Here is a 24,612-nt window from a genome sequence, read left to right on the forward strand (position 1 = left end):
ATTCAGACAGCTTTTATAAGACATCTTTGAATTTTGGTAAATGTGCTGTATTTGCTTGTTTTAAGAAAATCTACAAATGTCAGAGAAACTGCAGGGCTTTTCTTGAAATGAGCTCCAGCTGAGTATTTTCATAAAAAAAAAATAAAGCAAGGGGATCAAGAAGGATTTGTCTCAAAGCAACATCCTACTCACACCCAACGTTCTGCCTGCGTTTTGTTAGCATTTACACGCCCCTGCCAAATCTCTGACACTGTACTTTTTTCAAGGTTAAAATAAATAATTTTCACAGTCTTTCAGTGAAGGCTGAGGAGAAGCCTGGCCGTTGCAGTTCTGTCTGCGTCTGGTAAACATCAGCCACAATCCTGTGCCAGGAACATAGCTGGTTTTAACTGGAACTTCATTCTCTGTTTACTGGAAGTCTGCAAAAATGCTGTTAAGCTGAGTAGGTAAGGAAAAGAGAGCACGCAAAGAAAATTCAGCATGGATCTTCTGGTAGTAATTAAAAAATATTGACAATAATATCTTCTCTTTCTTACCCAACTATAACAACCTTGCTTTATCTCTCTCCTATGAATGAGCAAGATCTATTCAACTGATTCCCAAGCGGAGTATCATCAGCAACACGCCCTCTCGGTTGTAAGATTCTGGGAAACAGAATCTTTTGTTTGGTTTTCTAACAAAGAGCCAAGAAATCAAGCCCATAAAACAAGTCCATGTTGTTGACAGTTTTGGAAAGACTTAACTTCTACGTATATTATTACTAACTCTTTTCAAATGCCTTGTACCATCAGCGATGACCAGATGTGGTGACAAGCCAGTTGCACCAAAAGACAACTTTGCCCAATTCCTTAGGACTTTGGAGGCTCCTACTGCTGTTTCTGAAGGATGCGGAGGGAAAAGGGCCATCCGTTCTCTAAACTGAATGCTAAAAGTGCAGGAGCCAAAGGATCTGTGGTCGGGGCATGTATGTGAAAACTACTCGGCACTGGATGACGACTCACCTCCACGCCTGTCCAGCAGTCAATAGTTAGCTGAGTCTCCTAAATTAAAATTTTTAAACTTTCAAAACCAGAGAAACGTCACTGGCCTAATTACAAAATAATAACGTATCAAATAAATAAAAATAATTATTTTAATACAAATGGATTAAGATAAATTTCCAGACAAATTATCATCGATGTTTTAACATTTATGTATTTTGTTAATGAGTAGCATTTACACATGAACAATTCCATTGTGATCTCCCGGTGGCTTCTGAGAATACCACAAAGGAAGGGTATTATGATGAAATTACAAGTCCAAGTCCCACTGCAGCCAGCACTTATCCAGCCAGCCTCCATGGCTTGGGCAACGAGGCTTTTAGAGAAGATTGAGAAAAACTGTTCAAGGTACTCAAGAGGAAAAAAAAAAATCAGCTCTTGGCTTTGCCCTTTTTTGCAGGAAGTCGCCCTGTTGCTTCAAGGTATTTGTTAATTGTTTCTTCTTGAGTGCTGGGCGAACATGGTTGATATTTACAGTATTCCATTGTATATTCGCCTTTTCCCTGTAGAGTTGGAGAAAGAACAAAGTGAGGGTGCTAAATGTGTAATCCTATTTAACAGCAGTCCACATCCTCTCCTGTGAAATAACCTGCAATAACCATTTACAATGAAGCATCCAACACTGATAGCGAATGATAGCTATGTTAATTAAAAAGCAGCTAAAGTAACAGTAAAAACTCTCATGTTATTTTCGTATTCTGTATTTGTTTTGATTTTTATCACTTTTACTGCTGTATATGCTATGTATATGATGATGCAAATTAGCAGACTTGATTTACAGAGATAAACAAGTTCTAGCAAAAAGTAGGAAGAGTACTTACCTCGGTGCAAGACCTCAGCTCGGTGGCGTATCCAAACATGTCATTCAGCGGCACCTAAAATCCAAGCACACTGTTCTTGTAAAAACAAAATATTTTTCCATCAACTTTGAGTTATCATCCAATTAATCTGAATTACGATATAAAGAGTCAGTAAAATCTGGTGCTCTTCATAAACAGTGCTGATCCAATTATCTGTTTTTGTAAAGTGCCTCTTATTTCAACTTATTTCTATTCACAATGTGTTTTCAGCAGGAAACCCCCAAAATCTCACGAGTTTGAATGCACCAGAAACTGGAGTGTCCCAAATTCAGTAAATAGCATCACCCAGCAGGAGATCATAATGTTTGAAATATCTCAAGACTGCAGCTCTAGACACAATTTCTGAAGGAGTGACGCAGCCTGTGGTTTGTCGGTAGCTAAGGCTTTGCTGAGATGATTTACCCTACCGCCACTGTCAGGTGTACACATCTGTATGACCTACCATGAGAACAAACACATTTTTAGAAGGGACACAAAAGAAGGGACACTGAAGACAAGTCATTTGCATTTATCTGCAGTTATTGCAATTAATGCAGGTAACAGCTGAAGGAAGAGAGCTGACAAAAAGATCTTTCCCCTGAACTCTGTGCACCTGTATTGCTGTGCAGGTTTGTCTCACTCGGAGATAGTTCTGTTCCCTTCCCTGCCACTGTGTGATTTTAGGCTTCTCTGGAGGAAAAGAGATTTATTACAGCTTCACTAATACTGCACAAGACACCGCCACGAGTTGAAAATTAATGTCATGCTTATCCCCTGGAAAACTACTGTTGTGTTTATCCACTGAAAAACCTGGCTACAAGTTTTCGCCTACTAGTCAATAAGTAAAACAGTAAAGGAGTCAAAAGGCAAGGCAGGAAAAGAGAAGGTGAGGAACCAGTGAACAACACAAACCTCAGCATAGAGAGTAAAGTAACCCTCTGTGCCGTCTTGTCCTGTGATCACGCCGTGACGGCGATTAATTCCAGCTATCACTGCTCCTTGGAATTCAGTGGGTGCCATCACCTCCACTGCCATAATGGGTTCGAGGATACGCACAGTGCCGTTTTCCATAGCTGGGGGAAAAAAAAACAACTTTACTAAGTAATCAAACATCAAAGAACATGCCTGGTATAATTCAAGATATCCCTATGCACAGCAAAGAAGTGTTTTATGGTTAATGCTAAGTGTTTCTTACACCAGTGGGAGAAAACAATAATCAATTACGTGGAATTCCAGCTCCTCTGCCTCGTATTCCTGAGACCATAATGCCAGGAAGCACACGGTTTGATAGAATGTTATTTTCATATCTGCGTAAGGATGAAGCTGGTGGTGTTTCTTTCTTCTAGGAAAAAAAAGATTTCCTTCATATAACTAAGGGAATTATTGTGCCTCCCTCAAAATTTCCCTAAACTCTTGCATATACTCTGCTCTACACAACTGGCTAAAATTTGAATGTACGTACGGATGGACTACGCAACAAATGAACCTACAGAAAGGCGGTTGTTACGCTTAGCTCCAAGAATAAAGAAGCCACCAGGACTATGTGTTCAAACTATTAGCTTTATACCTTGCTTTAGGGCTCCTTCGCCTGCTCTGATGAAAGAGATTTCATTAGAGTCCACCATGTGATGCGCACCATCGTTGAGGACGAACCGAACTCCAGATATCTTGTGCCCAGATACGAGACCTTTTTCACAGGCTTCTCGGAATCCCTGGCAAATAATACCTCAGAGTTAGCAGTCTGTAGACCAAAATGAACCTTAAAGACATTAAACTTGAAAAACCAAACATCAATAACAAAAAAATCCCCAAACTTTTCACAGTTTTCAACAGCAATCCCGTATTTACCCAACAGACCTTCCTGCGGGATAAGATGATGGCAGAACATAACAGTGGGGAAAGCGTTTCATTCCCGAGCATTTGAAAACTTTGTACTGTCATTCTTTGGCATCTCAGTTTGATGCTGGTATTTTTTAAAAACAGAAATCACGTAACAAGCTCAGGACAAGAAAAAGAAATGTACTCAGGATTTTGCTTTGTTAAGGGCCTGTATGATCAAACACCAAAAGAACGTTCCATGTGGAAAGAACTGCTCTGATCACTTGACCAAAGAACGAGATTCTTTTAAGACTGCATGCTTTTTCCAGGATTTGGCAAAAATCTTTTTAAGTGTTGCATCACGGAATCATGAAACAATTATTTTAGGTTGATCCATTATTACAGGAATTCCAAGATCATGGTAGGTACTACTTAAAGCACTACATGAAAAATTAGACAGTTACACAGAAACAGACACAGAGGAATCCTACAGAAGAGATTAAAAAGAAAGAATATTTGGTAATTCATGCAGGAAATCTAGCTTAATTACGGTTTCCTACATAACTGGCCTCAGAGGAGTCACAAAAAAGTTACACATTTCGGGGTTAGAGATGAGAATTGCGTGGCCACAATCAAAAGCAGAAGAGGGCCGTTAAAAAGCAGATTCAACAGAGGGAGGCTTGTTGGACTGCAAGGAAGGGAAGCCTACCTTCTGCACTGCGGCATTGCTGGGGAAACAGAGCAAGCACACACCACCAAAGAAAACAAACAGCAGCTTCTAAATTAAGTGGAAAACCTAGGAATGTAAGATATTAAGCAAAGCCACACAAATTGGATTCTGCTTCCACTGGAGTAATGGGAAAAGCCTCCTTGCCTGGGGCAAGACGGTCACAGTAAATGTGGACAGCATAGCAGGGAAACAACAGGAATATTTCTTGTATCACACACACACAAACACACACAAAAGGCTTTGTACCTTTTCAATAGCAGGCACAAACTGTTTTGGAATATTTGTGCCAACGGTTCTGTCTTCAAACTCTAATTTTGTGTAGTCCTCCGGATCCAGGGGCTCAAGAACGCCGATAACTTTGCCGTACTGGCCCGCTCCGCCCGTCTGTTTCTTGTGTGTATACTCAAACCTAAGAACAAACAAAACCATGCTCTAACCGCAGTTTTCTAAGGACAAAGTTCCCGTTCTGCATGGGGATGTGCGTGTAACCAGGATGGCTAAACGCCACGACGGCGGCCAAAGAGGGAGGACCACGGCTCTTCAACTTGCAAGCAGGAAGCTGTGATTAATTTAATCTCTCAAAAAATAACCGCAAAACCAAGCTGCTTCTGTGTGCAGAAAGCAACACTAATAAAGCCTGCGTACCTTTAGGCTTGTGCTTTTTGTGGACTGAATAATAAGTTGTTTTTTTTTTTTTCTGTTTCTGCACATACCTACAGTCTCCACCCACAAAGCCCTTTGACGTTAAGCCCAGACGCAGAACAAGGGGATAACTGGGAGGAAAAACCAGTGAATACCACCAGTTAAACAGTTCTACAGTGACGCGGGAGGGATCTGAAGTCTCTCCGTAACCCCCGCCCCGCCGCTGCCATCCCGGCGGGGCCGTGGGCCGGCCAGCTCCGGCTGGGGCGGCCCCGGCTCCCGGTTCCCGCCCCGGCTCCCGGTTCCCGCCCCGTTCCGCTCCCCTTCCTGCGGGCGGAGGCCGCGGCCGGTCCCGCCGCCATGGAGCTGCCGCCCGGCCATTACCCGGCCATCCGGGCGGCCTCGTTGGCCGCCGGCTACGCCTGCTACCGGCGGGGCGGCCCCGGGCGCGGCCTGGCCCTGCGGGCCGTCCGCCGCGCCGGCGGGCAGGTGAGGGGGCACGGCGGGGCGGGGGGGGGCTCTCGTCCGAGCACCCCGCTTCCCTCCTTGGGGAACAGACCGGCCGCGGAGAGGGCGAGGGTCCTACAAAATGGCCTTGTCGTGTTCTGTGGGCTGGGCTGCGTCATCTGAGGTTTAAACCACCCCAAACTCTCCCCGCTGACCTGTTCTGGATTTGCAGTTAACAATACGCAATTAATTACTGCACAGGACTAGAAATGGACGAGCGGGTACTCATCAAATGCTACGCCACGTGCACATTAAATGAGCGATCTTAACACGGCAGGAAGAAATAAAAAATATCCTAGCTCTGCACAGGCCCTGCGGAGAATGGCTCCGCTGCAGCATGTTTCACAACAACTAAAATCTTCTCCGCAATGCAAAGTAATTCATCATTTTACAAATTAAATGTTCTTAATGTCTTCCTTATTTAGGACATCGATGGTGTCGGGCGTAAGTACCACCTGGAATTGGTGTTAGAAGACGTCCTTGACAAAGTAAGTTCAGATTTATTTAATTAATACATTCTGTGGGCAGAAGCTGGCACTACTGGCATGTAATAAAAAGCCAACGCTTTACACTGGTATCCTGGCTCAGGCCAGTGGACACACCAGTTAATCACACTTGGTATTGTGTTTCAGATTTTTCTATCCTGCAAATCAGGCCAAAAAAAAAAAAAAAAAAAGCTTAACTTTACCAAAACCTCAATTTTCTACACCATAAAAGCCCTGAATATTTGCCACCTACCACTATGACACAGGAGAATGCTTGGGGGATGACAAGGACATTTCTGTATCGCTCAATTTCAAATTGAAGTTATTTGAACCCAATACTCCAACTGTGACATTCTGCACGACAAACATTGCCCTTCTAGCACTGCAGGAAGAAAACTGCGCTTGGAGTACAGTCACAGTCTTAAATAATCATAAATCTCTATGGGCCAGACTTAGAGAAAATAGCAACTACACAAAGAAAAAAAAATGCATTTCAGAAGTGCAAATTACCAGTATTAAACATGTTATTTAGTCAAATATTAATACATGTATTAACTCTGTAACAGGACAGTACTGTCAACTGCACTGCTGAGGTTCTTTATCATCTGGGCAACAAAAACATTGCTCCAGATGTGCAATTCACACTTGAAGGAGAACTTAGGAACACAGATGAAGCAGATAACATATTCTACAATCGAATCAAGAGCCTGGAAAAAGAACTCGTGGCAGAAAACATACCAGGTACAAAGAAGGGGGCTGGGTGAGAAGAAAGTTTTTGAGACAGTGTCCTCCTGGCCAGAAGCAAACCTGCCCACTGTCTGTGGCTGTGGTGGGCACAGTACAGCAGACACCCTGACCGCAGTACCCAGGTCTGCTCTTACTTCAGAGCAACCCCTGCCTTGAAGACCTCAGAATATATGTTAAGAAGTGGGAGGAAGACACAACGGTGATGTAGCAGCTCTTCCAAGATTACAGGGAAGGGCTGTGACACGGCCAGGAAAGCAAGCGAGCGACGTTAGCACCAAACCCTACTATTAGGCTCTGTTAACGGCTGCAACTCCCAGAATCTTGCTTAACATACGCTGTTCATTTTTGTCTGCCAGACAGCCACGGCAACGTCTCCCCAGAAATGGAGCCCGTCCACCTGCTAGCGCGGGTCGCCTCTGGCTATGTGATATGGCAGAACTCAACTGAAAACACTAAGTTCCAACTTGCCCAAATTAAACGTGTGAAGCAAGTGGTAAGTTACCATCAATGCCCTACAATAAAAAGAGTAGTTAGGAGCTAAGCAGTTGTGCGTGTACTGGGGTACAGCTGAAGCTGCATGACCCGGTTAACAGTAACGCCCACTTCAGGGGTCGCTTTTTACCTAACCTGAACAATTCAGTCAATTGGAGCCATGCTCTTAGACTTGTATTAGCATGATGATAGGTTTATGATAAGAAAATTGAATTCAGGAAGACATATCACAAGGCAGAAAGGGAACAGAATACGTCAGGACAAAATATTTTCGGTTTTCACTCTTATTTCTGAGTGGTTACAAGTAATGTGTTTATCTTGAGAAGATCCAGACCTGCCCTAAGCTAAGAAATAAAGATGACTGGCCAATCTCACTGTAGCTGTTAAAATTAATCGAGTCATTAGCTGCCACTATCAGCAGGCCTTACAGATTCCTTGCCTTGAACAGGCTTAACCGATATAGCAACTTGCTTTCAGAAAAGTTATTATCAGAGCAAAGTTTTTGGTTTTAAATAAATAGAATTCTACAGATTCTCCCAGTTCTTCTCTGTTCTATTTGGAGAAAATAATAGTGTGGGTCAAGAATAACTCCTAAAGGGATGGTCAACTTTAAATTAAAGGAATTTTAGTATGTAAGCCAGAATAAAGAAGCAGGACTTCATATTTAGAAAACCCAATATATCAGGAGTCTTCAGAACAGACTTTCAGAGCCCGAACGCTTGGGCACTCAGAAGAGCCAGTGAATCCCCATGAAGTTCTGGGTACGAAGGAAAGGCAGAAGCTCATTCTGGGAGCACGATTTGTTAACGTTTTGCTCCCTCTGATGGCTAGCTGAAAGCAGTTCACAGAAGCCGCAGGGCTGCGCACAAGCAACAGTTTCAAACCCTCTTTAACAAACCAGATGAATTTAAGGATAAGGCAGACAGAAGACTACTAAACAAAACCAGCTGTCATCTCCCTTTAGTAACTTTGTTCCTTTTCCCTGAAGAACAGATATGCGAAGAATATGCTCTAAAGGCCAGTGGGTATTCTGTCGATCACACAACCACTGATAACTTGTTATCCACTGTCAGGCCTCTGGACGGCGTTCCAAGCCTTATCGGATGGATGATTTTATTTAGGATTATTTGGGTTAAGTAGACACCTTGTGCACTCAGGTGTTCCCTTCCCAAATGAGTTCCTGAAGTTGAGATATACCTAGCTTCCCTAAGGGAAGAATTAGCACAGTTTTAAGTTTCACATTCAGTCTCTCAAATCCAATTTTGGAGTTGACAGAAATACAAACCAGTATCCCTTTGGTTTGTTATAGTAACTAAGCTCCATCTGATTTATGTGTTAACACGAGCTGCCAGTTTCATCTGAAATATATCAGATTGTTTTTATGACAACCAAAGAGAACTGATTCACTTCTTTTAAGGTGAGGGGAAGCCCCAGATTCAGCCCTTTTCATCTTGTCTTTCCAGAAAAGAAGTGATGAGTATCTAGAATTTGACTACATGATTCTACTTCACGAAATGGTGTCCCAGGTAAAGACTTATTTTCTAAAAAGACAACAGGTCTCCAGCTTGTGTCAGCAGACAGTAATTTTCAGCTATTTCTGGGCCCTTCTTGGGAATGGCAGAGGTTCAATACACTGGTCATTCACAGCGCTCTCCTCTTGGGAGATACTATTGCCAAACTGGCCAGGGATAAAGGGAAGAAGCAGCTGCCAGCATCCTGGACTGCTTAACTGCATTCCAGCTGGAGCTGCGGAGAGCTGCTACGCTTAGAGGCCAGCACTGGTGGACCCGTGCACAGAGGCACCGTCTACCCCAGTAGCTCACACAAGAAAGCAGCAGAAACTTTGGTTCAGCAGCCGTTGCAGCTGCATGGAGCACAACATGGGCTGAAAAAAGCTCGCAGGAGAACTTCAGATATTTGGACAGCATGTTACAGTGCTTACCCTGCACTGTTACTGGTGCTCGATCAACCTACTGACAATCAGCCCAGGTACAGCTGTGTTACAGCAGTCAACTCCCGTTCAGTAACGTTCAAAGAAAATACCTTCTCACTTTCTACAGTTTTATTTTCTACCCACAGGAGATCATTCCCTGGCAAATGACAGTTCTCTGGCACCCACAGCATGGTGTTCAAGTAACACAGGACAGCCGTCAGCTAAAACACGCACCGGAGTAACGGGCCACCTGATACCGCAATCGGAGAAGCTCAAATGCTACAATAAGCACTCGAAGGGAGGGCAGATAAATTGATGAGGGTGGATGCGCAATCAAGGTTCGGAGAAAAAGGTCCTTCCTCAGTTAAACTTTTCCTGTCCATTGTGCTTTGATCTGATAATCCGAAAGGCACTTTCTCCACTACGCAAGCAAATTCTGCATCAAAACAAACCTAGAAACCTCTGCTGCGAAAAACGAATACTTACGGAACTGGTGCAGTGATGTTCTCCCTAAAGGCAACTTTTGGCTTTCCCATGGTGCAAGGGCAACCATATTCTCTTTCCATTCGCTGCAGAAGAAAAAGCAGAATGAAATACAGAGTTGTTCCATTGGAACAATACGTTGGAAATGGTCTTATTTACAGATCTTTCTGAAAGTAGAAACTTAATCAGAGTTAACTAGGTTTTTGGTTTGGGGTTGCATTGGTTTTGGGGGTCTTGGTGGAGGTTTTTTGGTTTTGTTTTTTTTTTTTAATCTTACAAATTATTCCCTGTCATTCTGCAGTAATCCTTGTTTAGTTGGTACAGCTTTAGATACAGGAAAAGGGAACAGCAGGAATTACTCAAGTTTATGTTTTCCAAGACAAAAGCTACATTTTCTCCATTCTGTTAACATCTCAGATACATCTATTGTGTTAGACTGAAATAAAGTATAGACATCAACTTGAAAGAAACAAATAAAGTAAATAAATATTCCCTCTTGCCCGCATCACTTCTTATTACGGAATGATAAATTTAAAATGCATGGAAACAGAGTATTTCTCCCTCCTGTAGGAAATGGCTAACAGTAATATTCATTATAAGCAAAAGCTGCTAAAGCAAAGCGTAGTGCTTCATACAACATTGTTAGGAATTTGAACCAAAAAGGTAAGCGTGTTCCAGGCAGAAGTGCCATTTAAATAGATTACAAGCCTTCCAAATAGAACCACTGGACAGAAAGAATCTTCAAAACCTGATTAAGAGGTTAAGCTCTTCCCTAAGCAGCTCATACTGTTCACATTAACAACGAAGTCGTTTCTGCTGGGAAGATTTCATAATAGTTGTCACACGAGAACCCTGATTTGCACAGCAGCAAGTAGAGTTGCACTCCTCCACATATCTTGTAAACCTGACGTGTGCTACAAAATCAGGCGTAAAGGCTGGCATTGGTTAGCCCATCTGGAGATAGATTTTGGTCTCAGCCAGAAAGGAAGGAGAATTCTTGGTTGGGAAAACAGTCAAAAGCAGAGTCCATGGAATCGGCTTTCCAAATTACCTGGGCATAGATTTCCAAGTGCAGTTCCCCCATTCCAGAAACAATGGTCTCTTTGCTCTCGTCGTCAAAATGGATTCGAAAAGTGGGATCTTCCCTTGTAAAGCGGCTCAGGCCTTTTGAAAATTTATCAAAGTCATTCTGAAAAAAACAATTACACACACAAGAAAACATTAACTCAACATCCAGAAGGCATGCAACAAAAAGGCCTCAAATTTTCCTGTCAACTGCTTAGCACTTCTACTCTCACGAGGTTATTTTCTGAAACACAGACATACATTTATAACTGTATTTATCCCTCCAAGTATTTCAAGTCCACCTTTACCCAGGTCAAAGACATGCATCTTCTTCATGGCTAAGTGACACCACTGAACGCGGCCACATGCCGAGTTATCTGAATGATATCTCCTTCAGTACTTTGGATAGAAAATTTTAAAACACTGCTCATTTTAGTCTGTGGTTCCATATTTAACTGCTAACCTGCACAGAATTATAAAAGCAGCGAAGGAAAAGTAACTCAGTCAGAAAAAGGCTGATTGATAGGCTCCTACCTTGTTGGAAGGTTTCATAGCTACCGAAATGACAGGATCAGGGACATGAATTGATTCCTGCAACGACCATAAAGGAAGAGATCACACAGTCGAGCTCCACTACACCTGGTGATGTTATTTCTCAAAAGAAGTTTGGTCACAAGAACTCTGGGTTACAAACAGGGATGACTGTTTTACTTATCTAGCTTGTATGTAATATCATAGCATAACAAATTTATGTAACTCTCCCCAGGATTGCTACAAGGCTGTGAGGTAACGCATGCCATACTGCCAGCCACAGTGTTTCCAACACTGTTTCCCAGATGCAAGCTGATCTCTGTTTGGATTCCACACTCCTTAGAAGACTCCGCTTCCTATCAGAGTTTGTAAATGTTTGTAAATCAGAGATTTAAATACATATACAAATACATAGCTTAATACTTTTGGGTAATGGCATCCACATCTAACAGCCCAGAACAGTTTGCTAACACTGAAGTAATTTATTTCACATCAAGCATAGTGAACAGGTGTGTATCTCTCTTGCACGAGATACTTCTACATTTTCAAGCTCCTTGAGGTATAACAAATAATAACAAAAAACATTTGCGCTTGCATATAGATTAAAAAAAAATATTTAAACAAAATGCTGGTAAATTCCAGTGCGTGAGGCAGACAGATGAAAAGGTGTACTCACCATGGAAATGTCGGTACTGGTTTTATCAGTGAACGTATCCCCACTGGCACAATCAATTCCAAACAGCGCACATATGTCTCCTGCATAAACTTCAGTTACATCCTTAAGAAAGAAAAGTTTACTATTTAGATAACACTGAAATGCATATTACAAACTACACCTGGCTTTAAGAAGATACATAAATACTGCGTTCAAAAGCTTGAAGTTAAGCTCTTTTGAAAATTTCAGCTTTGATAAAATGCTCTGTAAATCTTCTATCTCTTTATTCAAAGCACAAAAAGGAGACTCCAGCTTGGATGCTATCTTATTCCAGTTTAAGGATGTGAAGCAAGCAACGTGCTATGTTTCAGGCAGTCCTGACCCAGCTACAGAGTTCAGGAATCAAAACAGGAAAGGGTAGTATTTGCAACAGCTTGAGAATCAATCTTTAGTTTAAGAATTGTATTCAGTGATCACGTGGAACAAAAGTGCTTTGTGTATTTTGCCAGTCCTATTTCCCCTCTCCCAGAAGTACGGAATACGGGGATAATACCACAGCTGGCTTTCTTTAGCTATCACCTCAAAGCCATTTTGCAATGCTTCTTGGGCAAAGCTTCTTCCACTTCAGTGGAAGGAATACACTAGAGATCATTCCAGTTTCTTGCAGAGCTCTATTAAGTGCTACAGGCAAGTATGGATTAACAAGAAAAGCAGAAATTTGACACATCACATCGTTCAGAGAGAGCTGAGAAGCGAGAAGGTTGGTTAGTAAGAGTGGCTCCAAAGGCAGTCCGTGCGGACTGTACCTCTCACGCTCACCTCCATGTTGTCTGAATGCATACGGACGAGTCTTTGTACACGCACTCTCTTCCCAGTCCTGGTGTTGTAGATATAATCAGATTTCTTCAGCGTCCCCTGATAAACTCGAATATAGGTCAACTGCCCAAAACGGCCAGCCTGCAATCAAAATTCATTAAAAATCAGATGCAATCACTCTAGAGTCAAGAACGCTACTAGTCAAAGCGTGATCTGCACTGTCTGACCAAATATTTCTGCTTTGAATTCATGCATTAGATGTGTAAATTAAGCTTTTTTTTTTTTAATGCAGTCTCTAGCTAGTTAACTAGCTATTTGCCCAGCCACTTTCCATGCAAAATCTGAAGTGCTGCTCTCTAGTTAGAAAACAATTTGTTTGCTTAAAACTGTGTGCCTCTTCCTCTACAACTCTCTTGTGTTCCATTGTTTTCAACTTCAAACAAAACCAGGATTTTTCTCTGAAAGTATTTGAAATAAATGAACAAAACCCTCAGGTTTTAACTAAGAAAATAATGAAGAATTTGAGGCACGTAACCCATTTTAAAACTTCCAAATCGTCAGTGTTTGATTTTATGGTTTAATTTATTTTTTAAAAAAATAATTAAATTTAAATTTAATTTAAACATAAACTGATTTTAAAATTTGTTCCACAAAAGTTTTGGTAGTACCATCTGTTGGACTCACTCTGTTTTCTGCTCAGATCACAAATAATGGATACCTTCCTTCCTCCTTTAGGGTTAACACAACGTGAGTACAACTTTTGAAGTCTCTCTGCAGAGGTCAGATACTGGTAGCATGAGACACTTGCGAGCAATTGAATGAAGTCAACTAAGTAACATTCTGGGCATCCATTCCCTAGAAACTTTAAATTTAGCTTTACCATGTACACAATGAGCAAGTAAAAAAGCCATCACATGCACAAATAGATACACCAAAATTACAAAGCTTTAAATATGTGCTTTTCCCCTAAAATGAAAGGCATTTCCCAAGCATCAATGACAAGCCACCAATCAGTCAGTGCAAGTAGGACTTGCGTACACCAACAACTCTCGCAGGAAACGCCCTGCTTCTCTACTGGTTTTGCTGCATGAGAAGGGAAACCAGTAACAGCTTACCTCCAGTTTAAAAGCAAGGCCTATAAAAGGTTGGGAATCATCTCGAGCGGAGTTCAATAGGAACTTGGTTTTGTCCTCAGAATCCCTTACAAACAGAGATGGAGAGGGAGTTTATGTTATGAAGCAAACATGACGGCCTCCTCTAAACATGAGCCCAGCCTTAGAAAGGCCCAGGGACCTTCAGTTTCATAGGTTTACAACAGAGACTTAAAGATGCTCAGGTACGCAGCTCCCATATGCTCAGAAAGTATCTCTGAGAAACTGCAGCAGATCCCCACAAGTAGAACAAAACTATGACAAATATCACTAGTCCTTCAGATCATCCAGCTATTTTGCCATGAAAGCAATGAATCACACGCTCAGACACAACCCATGAGCAAGCCCAGTTGTAGAGTGAAGAAAGAGACGCTGCAGTAACTCCTCTGACAATGCTCAGGAGCCACGTGAGAAGTTTCAGTCTGTCCTAGCAGGCAGGCGTTGGGGCAGCGAGAGGCACAGCAGCAGTGAGGAGACAAAGAGTCAGGTAATCGCTGGGAGAGAAAGTCATAAACTGTGTTTATTAGCGTAATTTCCGTTTAGCCATGATTATATTGGCTGAACAATTCCAGCACACCAAGACGACCTGACAGGCACCCCTAAGCCATGACTGGAATGCTAAAGGGCTATTTACTGCCTCTAATGTTGGGTTTCACGCTTCGTAATTGTGAAGGCACATCTACTTCAACAAACACGTCCAGAGAACAAAACGTTTACACATTTCAGATGTGCTCTCTCCTCCACTGTAGGCATAATTTTAAGGGCTGCCATTTTCTAAAGAACTATCTCATGAGGTAACAATTTTTCCAATTTAACATTTAATGTGTGTTAAAAACACCAGTGTAAACAGTAACCTTCAAAAGGGAGATGAGCTTTCTTAATTTTGGAAGTTTGTGCAGAATTATGGTGGCATTATTTAATACATATGGTAAATGATTGTCTATTTTGTTAGTAACATTTCCTGTTACGTATTTCACTCCAAGACCACTTCGTATGCTCATAAATGTACTTACCCCTGGTTAAGAATAGCATAGTTCTCAACCTCCGAAGGATTGGGGAGGTATTCCAGGACGGCATCCAGCAACGGCTGAACTCCTTTGTTCTTTAAAGCACTTCCCACAAGTACTGGGGTGAAGGACTTCTTCAGCGTTGCTCTTCTGATCGCAAGCTGTAAAATGTCAGCGTGTTACTCTCCTCCTGCAAGGAGCCTGACGCAGTACCAACCAAGCAGCAGTCTAGATGCTCTCTCTCTTTGCTAGTCATCTCTACTCCTGGAGTAAAGGAGCCACTCCCACAGTCTCCTGTACGAGCCCCCACACAAGAGCTTCCCATAAAACTTGCTCACTGGAATTCTAGAAAAGCGTGAAATTATTTTTCCTTCATCATAAATTCAACTTAAAAATGAAAATGCCCAAGATATATATAATAAAAACCCCAGAGTACTCAGAAAAAGCTTCTTGATTCTCTGCTGGTAAAGTCAGGATTCTTCATTTCTGTTTTAGAGGTCTTACTCTCCTTATTTAGTTATGTTGGGAAACAATACACATTCAAATTTGTGAAAGTAAGACAAGATGCTTCAGTATCTTTAAACTACGGAGAACTCTTCTGAAAGAGGAAGTTGGGTAGGGAAGGGATATTTGGGTAAGTGCCATGCTCAACGAATCATCACTTTTTGATGACACATCTCTTAAAAGCACAACAGAAGAATCTATTCACATCCATCTACAGACCTGCTGATGTTGCGCTGTCTTAGGAATCTTTATAATGGACTAAAGTAATCTCATGCTTATTCAGTGCCTTTCTCCCACGCGTCACACAACGCCGTAAAGCATAACTGAGCACCCACAGCTTCTGTAACAGTGATCTCAGCCGTCTTCCGTAAAGGTGGACAGAAGCTATTTGCCCCACTCCGCATCGCCCCCTCAATTCCTGAAGCCAAGATCTCCACCTCGGTCCCACCTCTCCCTGCCACCAGAGGATGCCATCTCCCCACGCGTAGAGGCGCTCGCTCACACCGAAAGCACCTCCTGTCTTCTTTGATAAGCTAAAAGAAATTAATTCTCCCTGGCAGCCAAGACAGTTAACCACATCTCTAACCTGGGAGTTATTTAGTACCCAAAGATCCATAGCTTAAGCTGTCTTCATAACTAACAGAGTGGTGGTTCCTTAAATTTGTTTATGTGATGAATTTGCAAAAATAATACAAGGAAGAAGCTCCTACATCAGCAATTCTGCTCATCTAGCCCATGCCTGTTCTCATAGACCAGAGCGCCGGAAATACGGTTGTGCTGATGCCCGGTGGTTTTATTCGGCCACGTGTTTTCAAATGAAGCAACATGACTGCAATTTATCCTCGTTAAAAATTATCTTGGGGGAAAAGTAATTTTATTTTCACATAAAGATCACTGTCACTGAGTGCCCCACTGAGTACCTGGGACGCGGCAGTTCCTCGAGTGCAGCGTTATGGAGAGCAGCAAATTAGGTGATGTTTAAGCCGCTGATTTTCAGCAAACATCATATGCTAGGACTGTGGCACCCAGGAGTGATACTTAGCATCGTTTCCACAAAAAGATATTTTCAGTGGAAACTTGGCTGCTGGCCACTGAAAGAAAATCCATCTTCAGGGACATATCAGTACAAATTAACCTGCATCTGCAATCCTATAGCCATTAGAGCAGTAATTAATTGGCTTTCAGAAGTGGGAAGCAGAGGCATGCTGAATAGACAAATTTACCGTGGTAATGGATTTCCCTCCCAGCAGGAGCTATCCAAAAAAGCTTCCTGCTAAAATTCTCTCATCTCTTACAGCAATACAGTGTCTGCACATCGGTACCGCTCCCGCTGCCAGGTGAAGGACAGATCCTTACAAGTCTCTAAAATTGCTGTTACATTTCTGTCTGTATCAAAGTGAGAAAGGCTGCTTTGTAACAGGAATAGCTCAGCTTCGTAAAGTAATATTTAATCACTGGAATAACTCAATGCCTGGTTATCAATACGAGATACATTTGCTTAGTACTTTAAAAAAAAAAAAACCTTGTGCTTTTGTCTCAAGCTGAGTTGGGACACACAGATTCCTGCATACTCTTCCTTGAGACATTAATCACCAGTAAATCACCCACACAGCCAAAACAATTTTAAAACATTTTTTCCAAACCCAAAAGTTAAAACCAAACAAAATTTAGGGGTCAGGAGGATTCAAATAAATAAACCTTAAAGGAATTTGCAACATGCAGCAGTGATCCCAGATAGAGTGGGCAACTTCCAGGAAAGCAAGCGCTGCAAACCCAAACTGCAGAGAGGCAACCCAGCACAGCTAACAGGGCAGGTACTCAGAAGAGGACTTAAACACCAAAGCTATGTTTAAAGCAGCAAGCTCAGCTCAAAGATACAGCTCCTGCTTGTAACGTTTATGTTTCAATTCAGCTTGTCTTCTCAGCTGCCACCTGAAGCACCCAGCTGCAGGCGAAGCAAAGGAGAAGGAGGTGCAAGTGCCATGTCAGGCAGGCTTCCGACCCCAGGGAGACGCCGTGCGACAGCTAGACAAGCTGCTCTACCTCCAACAGCAGCTCTCTTAGAAAAAGCAGGCTGCCTGCACGGCTTCTCCCACCGCAGCAGGCTTTCCAGACCTCTCCTTTTGTATTTGAACACACTAAGCAACTGGTTTCCTGCAGCAGTTTCAACGTTTGAGGAATTAATAGCTGTTAACAGCAGGCACTAGAAGACTACTGCTCAAGTTAACCTCCAACAGTAACAAGAGGTGGCGTTGAACATAAGATACATCACAAATCCTTGCACCGAGCACGGATGAAAGGCAAAACCCAACCACGCTGAGACCAGGCCTGCAAACCACACAGTTCCCCTGCTCCGCTGCCTGCCAAGACACAGAGCCCAGCAGACGGCTGTGTGTCAACAGCTACACGTCGCTGTCTTGAATTACACGCCCACCCCATGGGGCCGCGCAGTAAACGCGAACCAGCTTAGCACTTCTTCTCTAAGGGTAAGCGTCCCCAGATCACCTCCACGCTCCTGGCACGGCAGCAGCAGGCCCACGTGCGGCACAGGCGCTCTCACGCCAGGACAGCCAAGCTTTTGCACCTGTCCTGACTGAAGCTAATACCACAGTCACTCGAGGCACCGTTAGTCAACTATGACCCTTAAAAGGGACCGCCATCCCACCTAACAACCCGCTGCGGCACGGGTAGCTTGCCAAGTCCGACACCAAACAGTCTAAACGAAATAGTCTGCCGCCCAGCCTCCACGGAGCCACAAAAGCGGATCTCAGCCTGGAGTGACCAGTGGCAGGACTTGCATAAAGACTCTCCGACTGCAGCTGAGCTTCCTAGGCTTCCCGACCACCTTTTGTTACGTGGGCACGCGCTTGAAGAAACAGCGATACCAAACCATCTGATTACTTCTGTGACCATCCCTTTATCTTAGGACGTTTGCCATTTGACATCTGACGTATTTCATAAAATAAATCATGTATCAATTTTTTCCCCTCTTTCAAGAAATGCAATTCTCTGGTTTTTGAAAACTCTATTTTGACCTGGATTCTTTTCCCTTGGAGCCTTCAAGTAAAGTCATTCCAGTTCCCTTCTAATACACTGCTCTTTTCACTCTGGATGTAACCAGTCAAATACAGAATAAGGCAGGATTTCCTAGGCACAAAGAAGCCTTACAGCATCTCCACAACTGAAATGCTGTGCGGCATGAAGCAAGTCAGAGCCATCAAGCTGTAACACGGGCAAGGCAACAGAGTGATAAAAATTACTGCATGTACCTTTGAGCCATTTGCTGGTCCCTACAGGGCACACAAAAGCTCAGAATTTGCAACGCAAACCAAAAACCAAATTTGGAATGGGCCCTCACACAGAGAAAAGTAGGAGCCCACCTGTGGGAGGTAAAACATACCAGAGAACTCAAGCAAACAAAATTTCTTCCAGGCTTCAATAAACTTTTACTGGGGGGAGGGAGAGGTTAGGGAGACAAAAGACTGAGGCAACAGCGCTACAGGAAAAACCACCACAATAAAGTTACCTTTAACTCAGCAGTTGTAGGGATCTTTTCTTCCAAAAACAGCTCCCCAAGTTGATCATCCGAGTTAGCAACGCATTCGATCAATTCCCGACGTCTGTCTGCAGCCTCAGCTCTAAACTCAGCAGGAATTTCCTCATACCGAAGGGTCTGGCTGCACATACGTAAATAACATAGCCACTCCAAAGGAAAACCACATGAGTCAACCTTTCAATCGCTAACCGTTGTGACGACCAGCCTGACCAAGGAGAACTCACCATTCACATGGACGTTAAAAAGAAATCACGTAAAGATATCAATGTGTTATCTCTGATGCTTTAGCAGGAGAGGGTTCTTTCCCACACATGGCAGGAGTTTGCAAGGATGCACGATAACCTGTTCAACCACCTCACCCACATCTCATCTTCATCCCAGTAAGGTCACGCCAAACACACACCATCAGTTCCCATTATGAAGCAAGCCTCCTGTTTCTCAGGGTGGCAAGCGTGGCTACCACCCCTTCACACGACTCAGATAGCAAACAAATCACGCTGCAAGCCACCCATCACGAAACCTGACCCTGCAGAATCATTTTGCTGTAACTCAGAGAGCTGAAGGGTGACACATCAGCAGGCCACATCCCTACCTTTACAAATAACAGGCTTTTTCATCTCTGAAGAGAAACTAGAGGTAGCATCACTCATACAAAGAGTAGCTCCAGCTAAGAAACATGCAAGTTTCAAAACTTACCCAAAGGCACCATCGAAATATACAGCTCTTTCTTCAATGAGGTCTATAATTCCTCTAAAGTTTCCCTCCAGCCCAATTGGAATCTGAACGAAAGCTGCATTGTGTCTTAACTTGGATCTGAAAAAGGGAGCAGATATAAATCAGTTCAAGAAAAGAGTCCTTTCTATGTGCTCAAGATGGTCTTTGAACACCCCGTTCCTAAAAAATCCCTATCACTTGTTCTTTGGACAAAGCCAAAAATCAACTGACGCTGATGAAAAATGCCTGGTTGCATTTTAACCTGAGTGACTGCCAGCCCTCCACATCCCAACAGATAGAGTGAGCAGCTTTCATGGGAAAGAAGGGAGCGCAAACTGGTTTCAGATTAATCACTTGATTACAGGAGTTGCTTCTCCCGGAATGCACGTTAGCGCATGTATCTCACAGATGAGATCAGGCACAGAAAGACTGCAGGGAGGGAGCAAGCAGGGCTCCTGGTATCCAGACTAGAAACTGTCTAACCCTGTGTCATCTCCCTGCTGTCAGCTACAGCGCACTTGCTACCAGGATCTACGAAAAATGAAAAGGCTGTCTTCAAACATAGTTCCATTAACAAAAACGTCAAAACTCCAAATCTCAGTCACTGCAAACCTGGACTGACACCGACACCCAGGCACAAATACAGGCTGGGCGGGGAATGGATTGAGAGCAGCCCTGAGGAGAAGGACTTGGGAGTGCTGGTGGACGAGAAGCTCAACATGAGCCGGCAATGCGCCCTTGCAGCCAAGAAGGCCAACCGCATCCTGGGCTGCATCAAGAGGAGTGTGCCCAGCAGGTCCAGGGAGGTGATTCTCCCCCTCTACTCTGCCCTGGTGAGACCCCACCTGGAGTACTGTGTCCAGTTCTGGAGCCCCCAACACAAGAAGGACATGGACCAGTTGGAGAAGGTCCAGAGGAGGGCCACGAAGATGATAAAAGGGCTGGAGCAGCTCTCTTATGAGGACAGGCTGAGAGAGTTGGGGCTGTTCAGCCTGGAGAAGAGGAGGCTCCAGGGAGACCTGATAGCGGTCTTCCAGTACCTCAAGGGGGCCTACAAGAAAGATGGGGATAGGCTGTTTAGTAGGGCCTGTTGTGATAGGACGAGAGGTAATGGTTTTAAAATAGAGGGGGGTAGATTTAGATTAGAAATTAGGAAAAAATTTTTTACGATGCGAGTTATAGAACACTGGAACAGGTTGCCCAGAGAGGTGGTGGAGGCCCCATCCCTGGAAACGTTCAAGGCCAGGCTGGATGAGGCTCTGAGCAACCTGATCTAGTCAGGGATGTCCCTGCTCCTTGCAGGGGGGTTGGACTAGATGACCTTTGAAGGTCCCTTCCAACCCTAACCATTCTATGATTCTATGATTTGTTTTTCTTAAGAAAATGGAGATTTGGTTAAGTCAGCTTAAGATTTAACCTCAAGTCAGGCATTATCTTCCAAACTGCAAATACAGACCCCACGAGAGAACACTTTTCAATATTCTTTGCATTAACCTGCTAATGTGAATAGTTCAGAATTGTTTCAGAAACAATTTTAAGTTATAAATACCTCAACTGTTGTACTGCTCTGGCTGGACTGGAGCCCAGCCTGTCCAGTTTATTGATGAACGTTAAAAACGGCACGTTGTAACGTTTCATTTGCCTGTTCACAGTTATCGTCTGGCACTGAACTCCTCCAACGGCGCAGAGAACCAGAATAGCTCCATCGAGAACTCTCAAAGATCTCTCCACCTCGATTGTGAAGTCCACATGTCCTAAATAATTAAAAAAAAAAAACCCCGTTACTCACAGATGATAAAAGGTAACGAGGAATTGCTTTCTCACAGCCCCAGAAAAGAGCAACAGCCGACAGAACCAGTCTGCAGCTATGCAGAGTCTTACGAGCTCAGTTCGAGTGACTAATGAACACAACGATGGCACCGTGCTCTTTGCACGCATGAAGGAACAGCAAACTTGCAGAACCGTCGCTACCTGGTGTGTCTATAATGTTGATGTTGGTGTCTTTCCACATGGTGTACGTTGCTGCAGACTGAATTGTGATTCCACGCTGTCGCTCCAGCTCCATGGAATCCATGACAGCTCCAACTCCATCCTTACCTTTCACCTGAGGAAAAAAGAAAAAAAAAAAAAAAAAGAAAATGAAAAAATTTAGTCCAAGGGAGTTTACTAAGAATTTTGCATGGAGTGATGCTATATATTCAGCATCATCTTTCATGCAGTGAAGAAAAACAGACACTGTAGAATAACTTACAATTCTTGAACTACAAACAAGTTTGATTTTTTTTTTTTTTTGCAGCTTCATCTGCAACTTTAATGTATTTTGCTCTCCCGGGGTTCATTCCTGAAAAAAGTTATCAGAAATCTGGGGGAAATGATGCTTCACTGTGAATTTAACTAGTTAACATACCTGAAGCTAAAAATGACATCCCTGTGTTCTCTGTTCCTCACACTCATCTTTGCTTACATCAAAAGAAACATGCAACTTCCATGGTGTATCTACCATGGAGATGATAAGGGAGAAGTAAGTCTTGCAGCTCCCTCACCCCACGCACTGCATCGTGCAGATAAACAAGTCACAGCAACGTCACGATGGACCCAGCACGCTCAGCCCGCAAAGAGCAGCTCTGGTCTGGAGTCCTCTAACACCGACCTCGTGCATTTGCGCTATCCTGCCCGTGTAGAATAGGATTCGCTCCGTTAACGTCGTCTTCCCCGAGTCAATATGAGCTGAGATGCCAATGTTGCGGATTCTCTCATTGGGAAGGATTCCTGAAGAACAGTGCCTGCAGGAGTTCAGGAGAAACTGAAAAGCAAGAGAAGATTGCTGGTTTAGAATCATAGAATCACAGGTTTTGGGTGGGAAGGGACCTTTCCAGGCCACCCAGTCCAACCCCCCTGCAAGGAGCAGGGACATCTCCAGCCAGATCAGGTTGCTCAGAGCCCCGGCCAACCTGGTCTGGAATGTTTCCAGGGATGGGGCATCCACCGCCTCTCTGGGCACCCTGGGCCAGGGTTCCACCACCCCCAGAGTAAAAACATTCTTCCTTATATCCAGTTTGACTCTACCTCCCTCTGTTTTAAAACCTCGTCCCATCACACCAGGCCCTGCTGAAGAATCTCTCCCCATCTTTCCTGTAGCCCCCTTTGGGCACTGGGAGCCGCTCTCAGGTCTCCCTGGAGCCTCCTCTTCTCCAGGCTGAACTGCCCCAACTCTCTCAGCCTGTCCTCATAAGAGAGCTGCTCCAGCCCTTTTATCATCTTCGTGGCCCTCCTCTGGACCTTCTCCGACTGGTCCATGTCCTTCTTGTGCTGGGGGCTCCAGAACTGGACACAGTACTCCAGGTGGGGTCTCACCAGGGCAGAGTAGAGGGGGAGAATCACCTCCCTGGACCTGCTGGGCACACTCCTCTTGATGCAGCCCAGGATGCAGTTGGCCTTCTGGGCTGCAAGGGCGCATTGCCTGCTCGTGTTGAGCTTCTCGTCCACCAGCACTCCCAAGTCCTTCTCCTCAGGGCTGCTCTCAATCCATTCCCCGCCCAGGCTGGATTTGTGCCTGGGATTGTCATGACCCAGGTGCAGGACCTTGCACTTGGCCTGGTTGAACTCCATGAGGTTGGCACGGGCCCACCTCTCCAGCCTGTCAAGGTCCCTCTGGATGGCATCCCTCCCTTCCAGCATGTCGACGGCACCACACAGCTTGGTGTCATCGGCGAACTTGCTGAGGGTGCACTCTATCCCACTGTCCATGTCGCCGACAAAGATATTAAACTGGGCCAGGCCCAACACGGACCCCTGAGGGACGCCACTCGTGACCGGTCTCCACATGGACATTGAGCTGTTGACCACCACTCTCTGAGTGCGACCATCCAGCCAACTCCTTATCCACTGAGTGGTCCGTCCATCAAACCCATGTCTCTCTAGTTTAGAGAGAAGGATGTCGTGCGGGACAGTGTCAAAAGCTTTGCACAAGTCCAGGTAGATGACGTCAGTTGCTCGACCCTTGTCCACCGATGCCGTCACCCCGTCATAGAAGGCCACCACATTGGTCAGGCGCGATCTGCCCTTGGTGAAGCCATGTTGGCTGTCACCAACCACCTCCTTGCTCTCCATGTGCCTTAGCATGGTTTCCAGGAGAACTTGCTCCATGACCTTGCAGGCACAGAGGTGAGGCTGACCGGCCTGCAGCTGCCTTCCTTGTTTCTTTTTTTAAAAACGGGGGTTATGTTACCCCTCTTCCAGTCAGCAGGAACCTCACCAGGATGCCACAACTTCTCAAATACGATGCACAATCATTTTGTTTTAGTCAATTTAGTCATTGAACCATTTTTGTCAGGAGCAGATCAAACGCAGCTCACTGCTGACACATAAACTCCCACTCAAATTGCTTTTCGGTGGCTTCCAGTCAGCCTGTGACAAATGGCTCATGTAAAGCCCGACGCCCTTTCCAAGCCCCCCGGGGTCACCGCAAACCTCCGCGCTGGGCCCAAAAAAGCCAGGCAACCCCTCCGCGCCGGGCCCAGCTGTGCCCCTCCCGCCTTTCAGACCTCGCCGTTATCTTCCCGGGTTTTCCTGTTTTTCCTCCCGTTCCCTTCAGGTCTCTCCTCTCCCTTCTCCCCGGCTCCCCACCCTCCCGCCGCCTCGCCAACAGGGGAGGCCCGACACGGCCCCGGGGGTGGGGGGCCGACATCTTGTATCCGGCCTCCCCGCCCTCAGCTCCGCGCTCCGAGTCCCCGGCCCTCGCCGCAGGGCCCCCGCGCCCTCCCTGCCCGCGGCGGCCGGTACCTGTGTCCGCTGCAGCCGCCCCCGCCGCAGGCCGGCCCACAGCCCCCGCAGCATGGCTCCCTCCTTCCTTCCCTCCCGCCGCCGCCGCTTCCGGAGCGGGGCGGAGGCGGAAGGG

General features: G+C 44.7%; 2 protein-coding genes across 2 annotated transcripts; one reads left to right on the forward strand and one right to left on the reverse strand.

Moving 5' to 3' along the window:
* Positions 1–1,114: 1,114 nt before the first annotated feature.
* On the reverse strand, positions 1,115–24,578 carry GFM1 (G elongation factor mitochondrial 1). The gene is made up of 18 exons (XM_086754640.1): positions 24,498–24,578; positions 22,366–22,518; positions 21,687–21,819; positions 21,265–21,469; positions 19,698–19,814; positions 18,972–19,122; positions 14,948–15,102; positions 13,899–13,983; positions 12,787–12,924; positions 11,989–12,090; positions 11,316–11,372; positions 10,768–10,905; positions 9,720–9,802; positions 4,674–4,836; positions 3,447–3,591; positions 2,792–2,952; positions 1,862–1,915; positions 1,115–1,543 (listed from the first exon to the last, which is right to left on the reverse strand). Exons 1-18 carry the CDS (start codon positions 24,549–24,551, stop codon positions 1,412–1,414), a joined length of 2,226 nt encoding a protein of 741 aa, XP_086610766.1. The 5' UTR covers positions 24,552–24,578; the 3' UTR covers positions 1,115–1,411.
* Positions 5,425–9,713, forward strand: LXN (latexin). Its single transcript, XM_086754641.1, has 6 exons — positions 5,425–5,558; positions 6,002–6,064; positions 6,628–6,802; positions 7,165–7,301; positions 8,764–8,826; positions 9,380–9,713. Exons 1-6 carry the CDS (start codon positions 5,430–5,432, stop codon positions 9,473–9,475), a joined length of 663 nt encoding a protein of 220 aa, XP_086610767.1. The 5' UTR covers positions 5,425–5,429; the 3' UTR covers positions 9,476–9,713.
* Positions 24,579–24,612: the final 34 nt, after the last annotated feature.

Source organism: Chlamydotis macqueenii, chromosome 9, assembly GCF_036417535.1.
Source record: "Chlamydotis macqueenii isolate bChlMac1 chromosome 9, bChlMac1.mat, whole genome shotgun sequence".
NCBI classification, from domain to species: Eukaryota; Metazoa; Chordata; class Aves; order Otidiformes; family Otididae; genus Chlamydotis; species Chlamydotis macqueenii.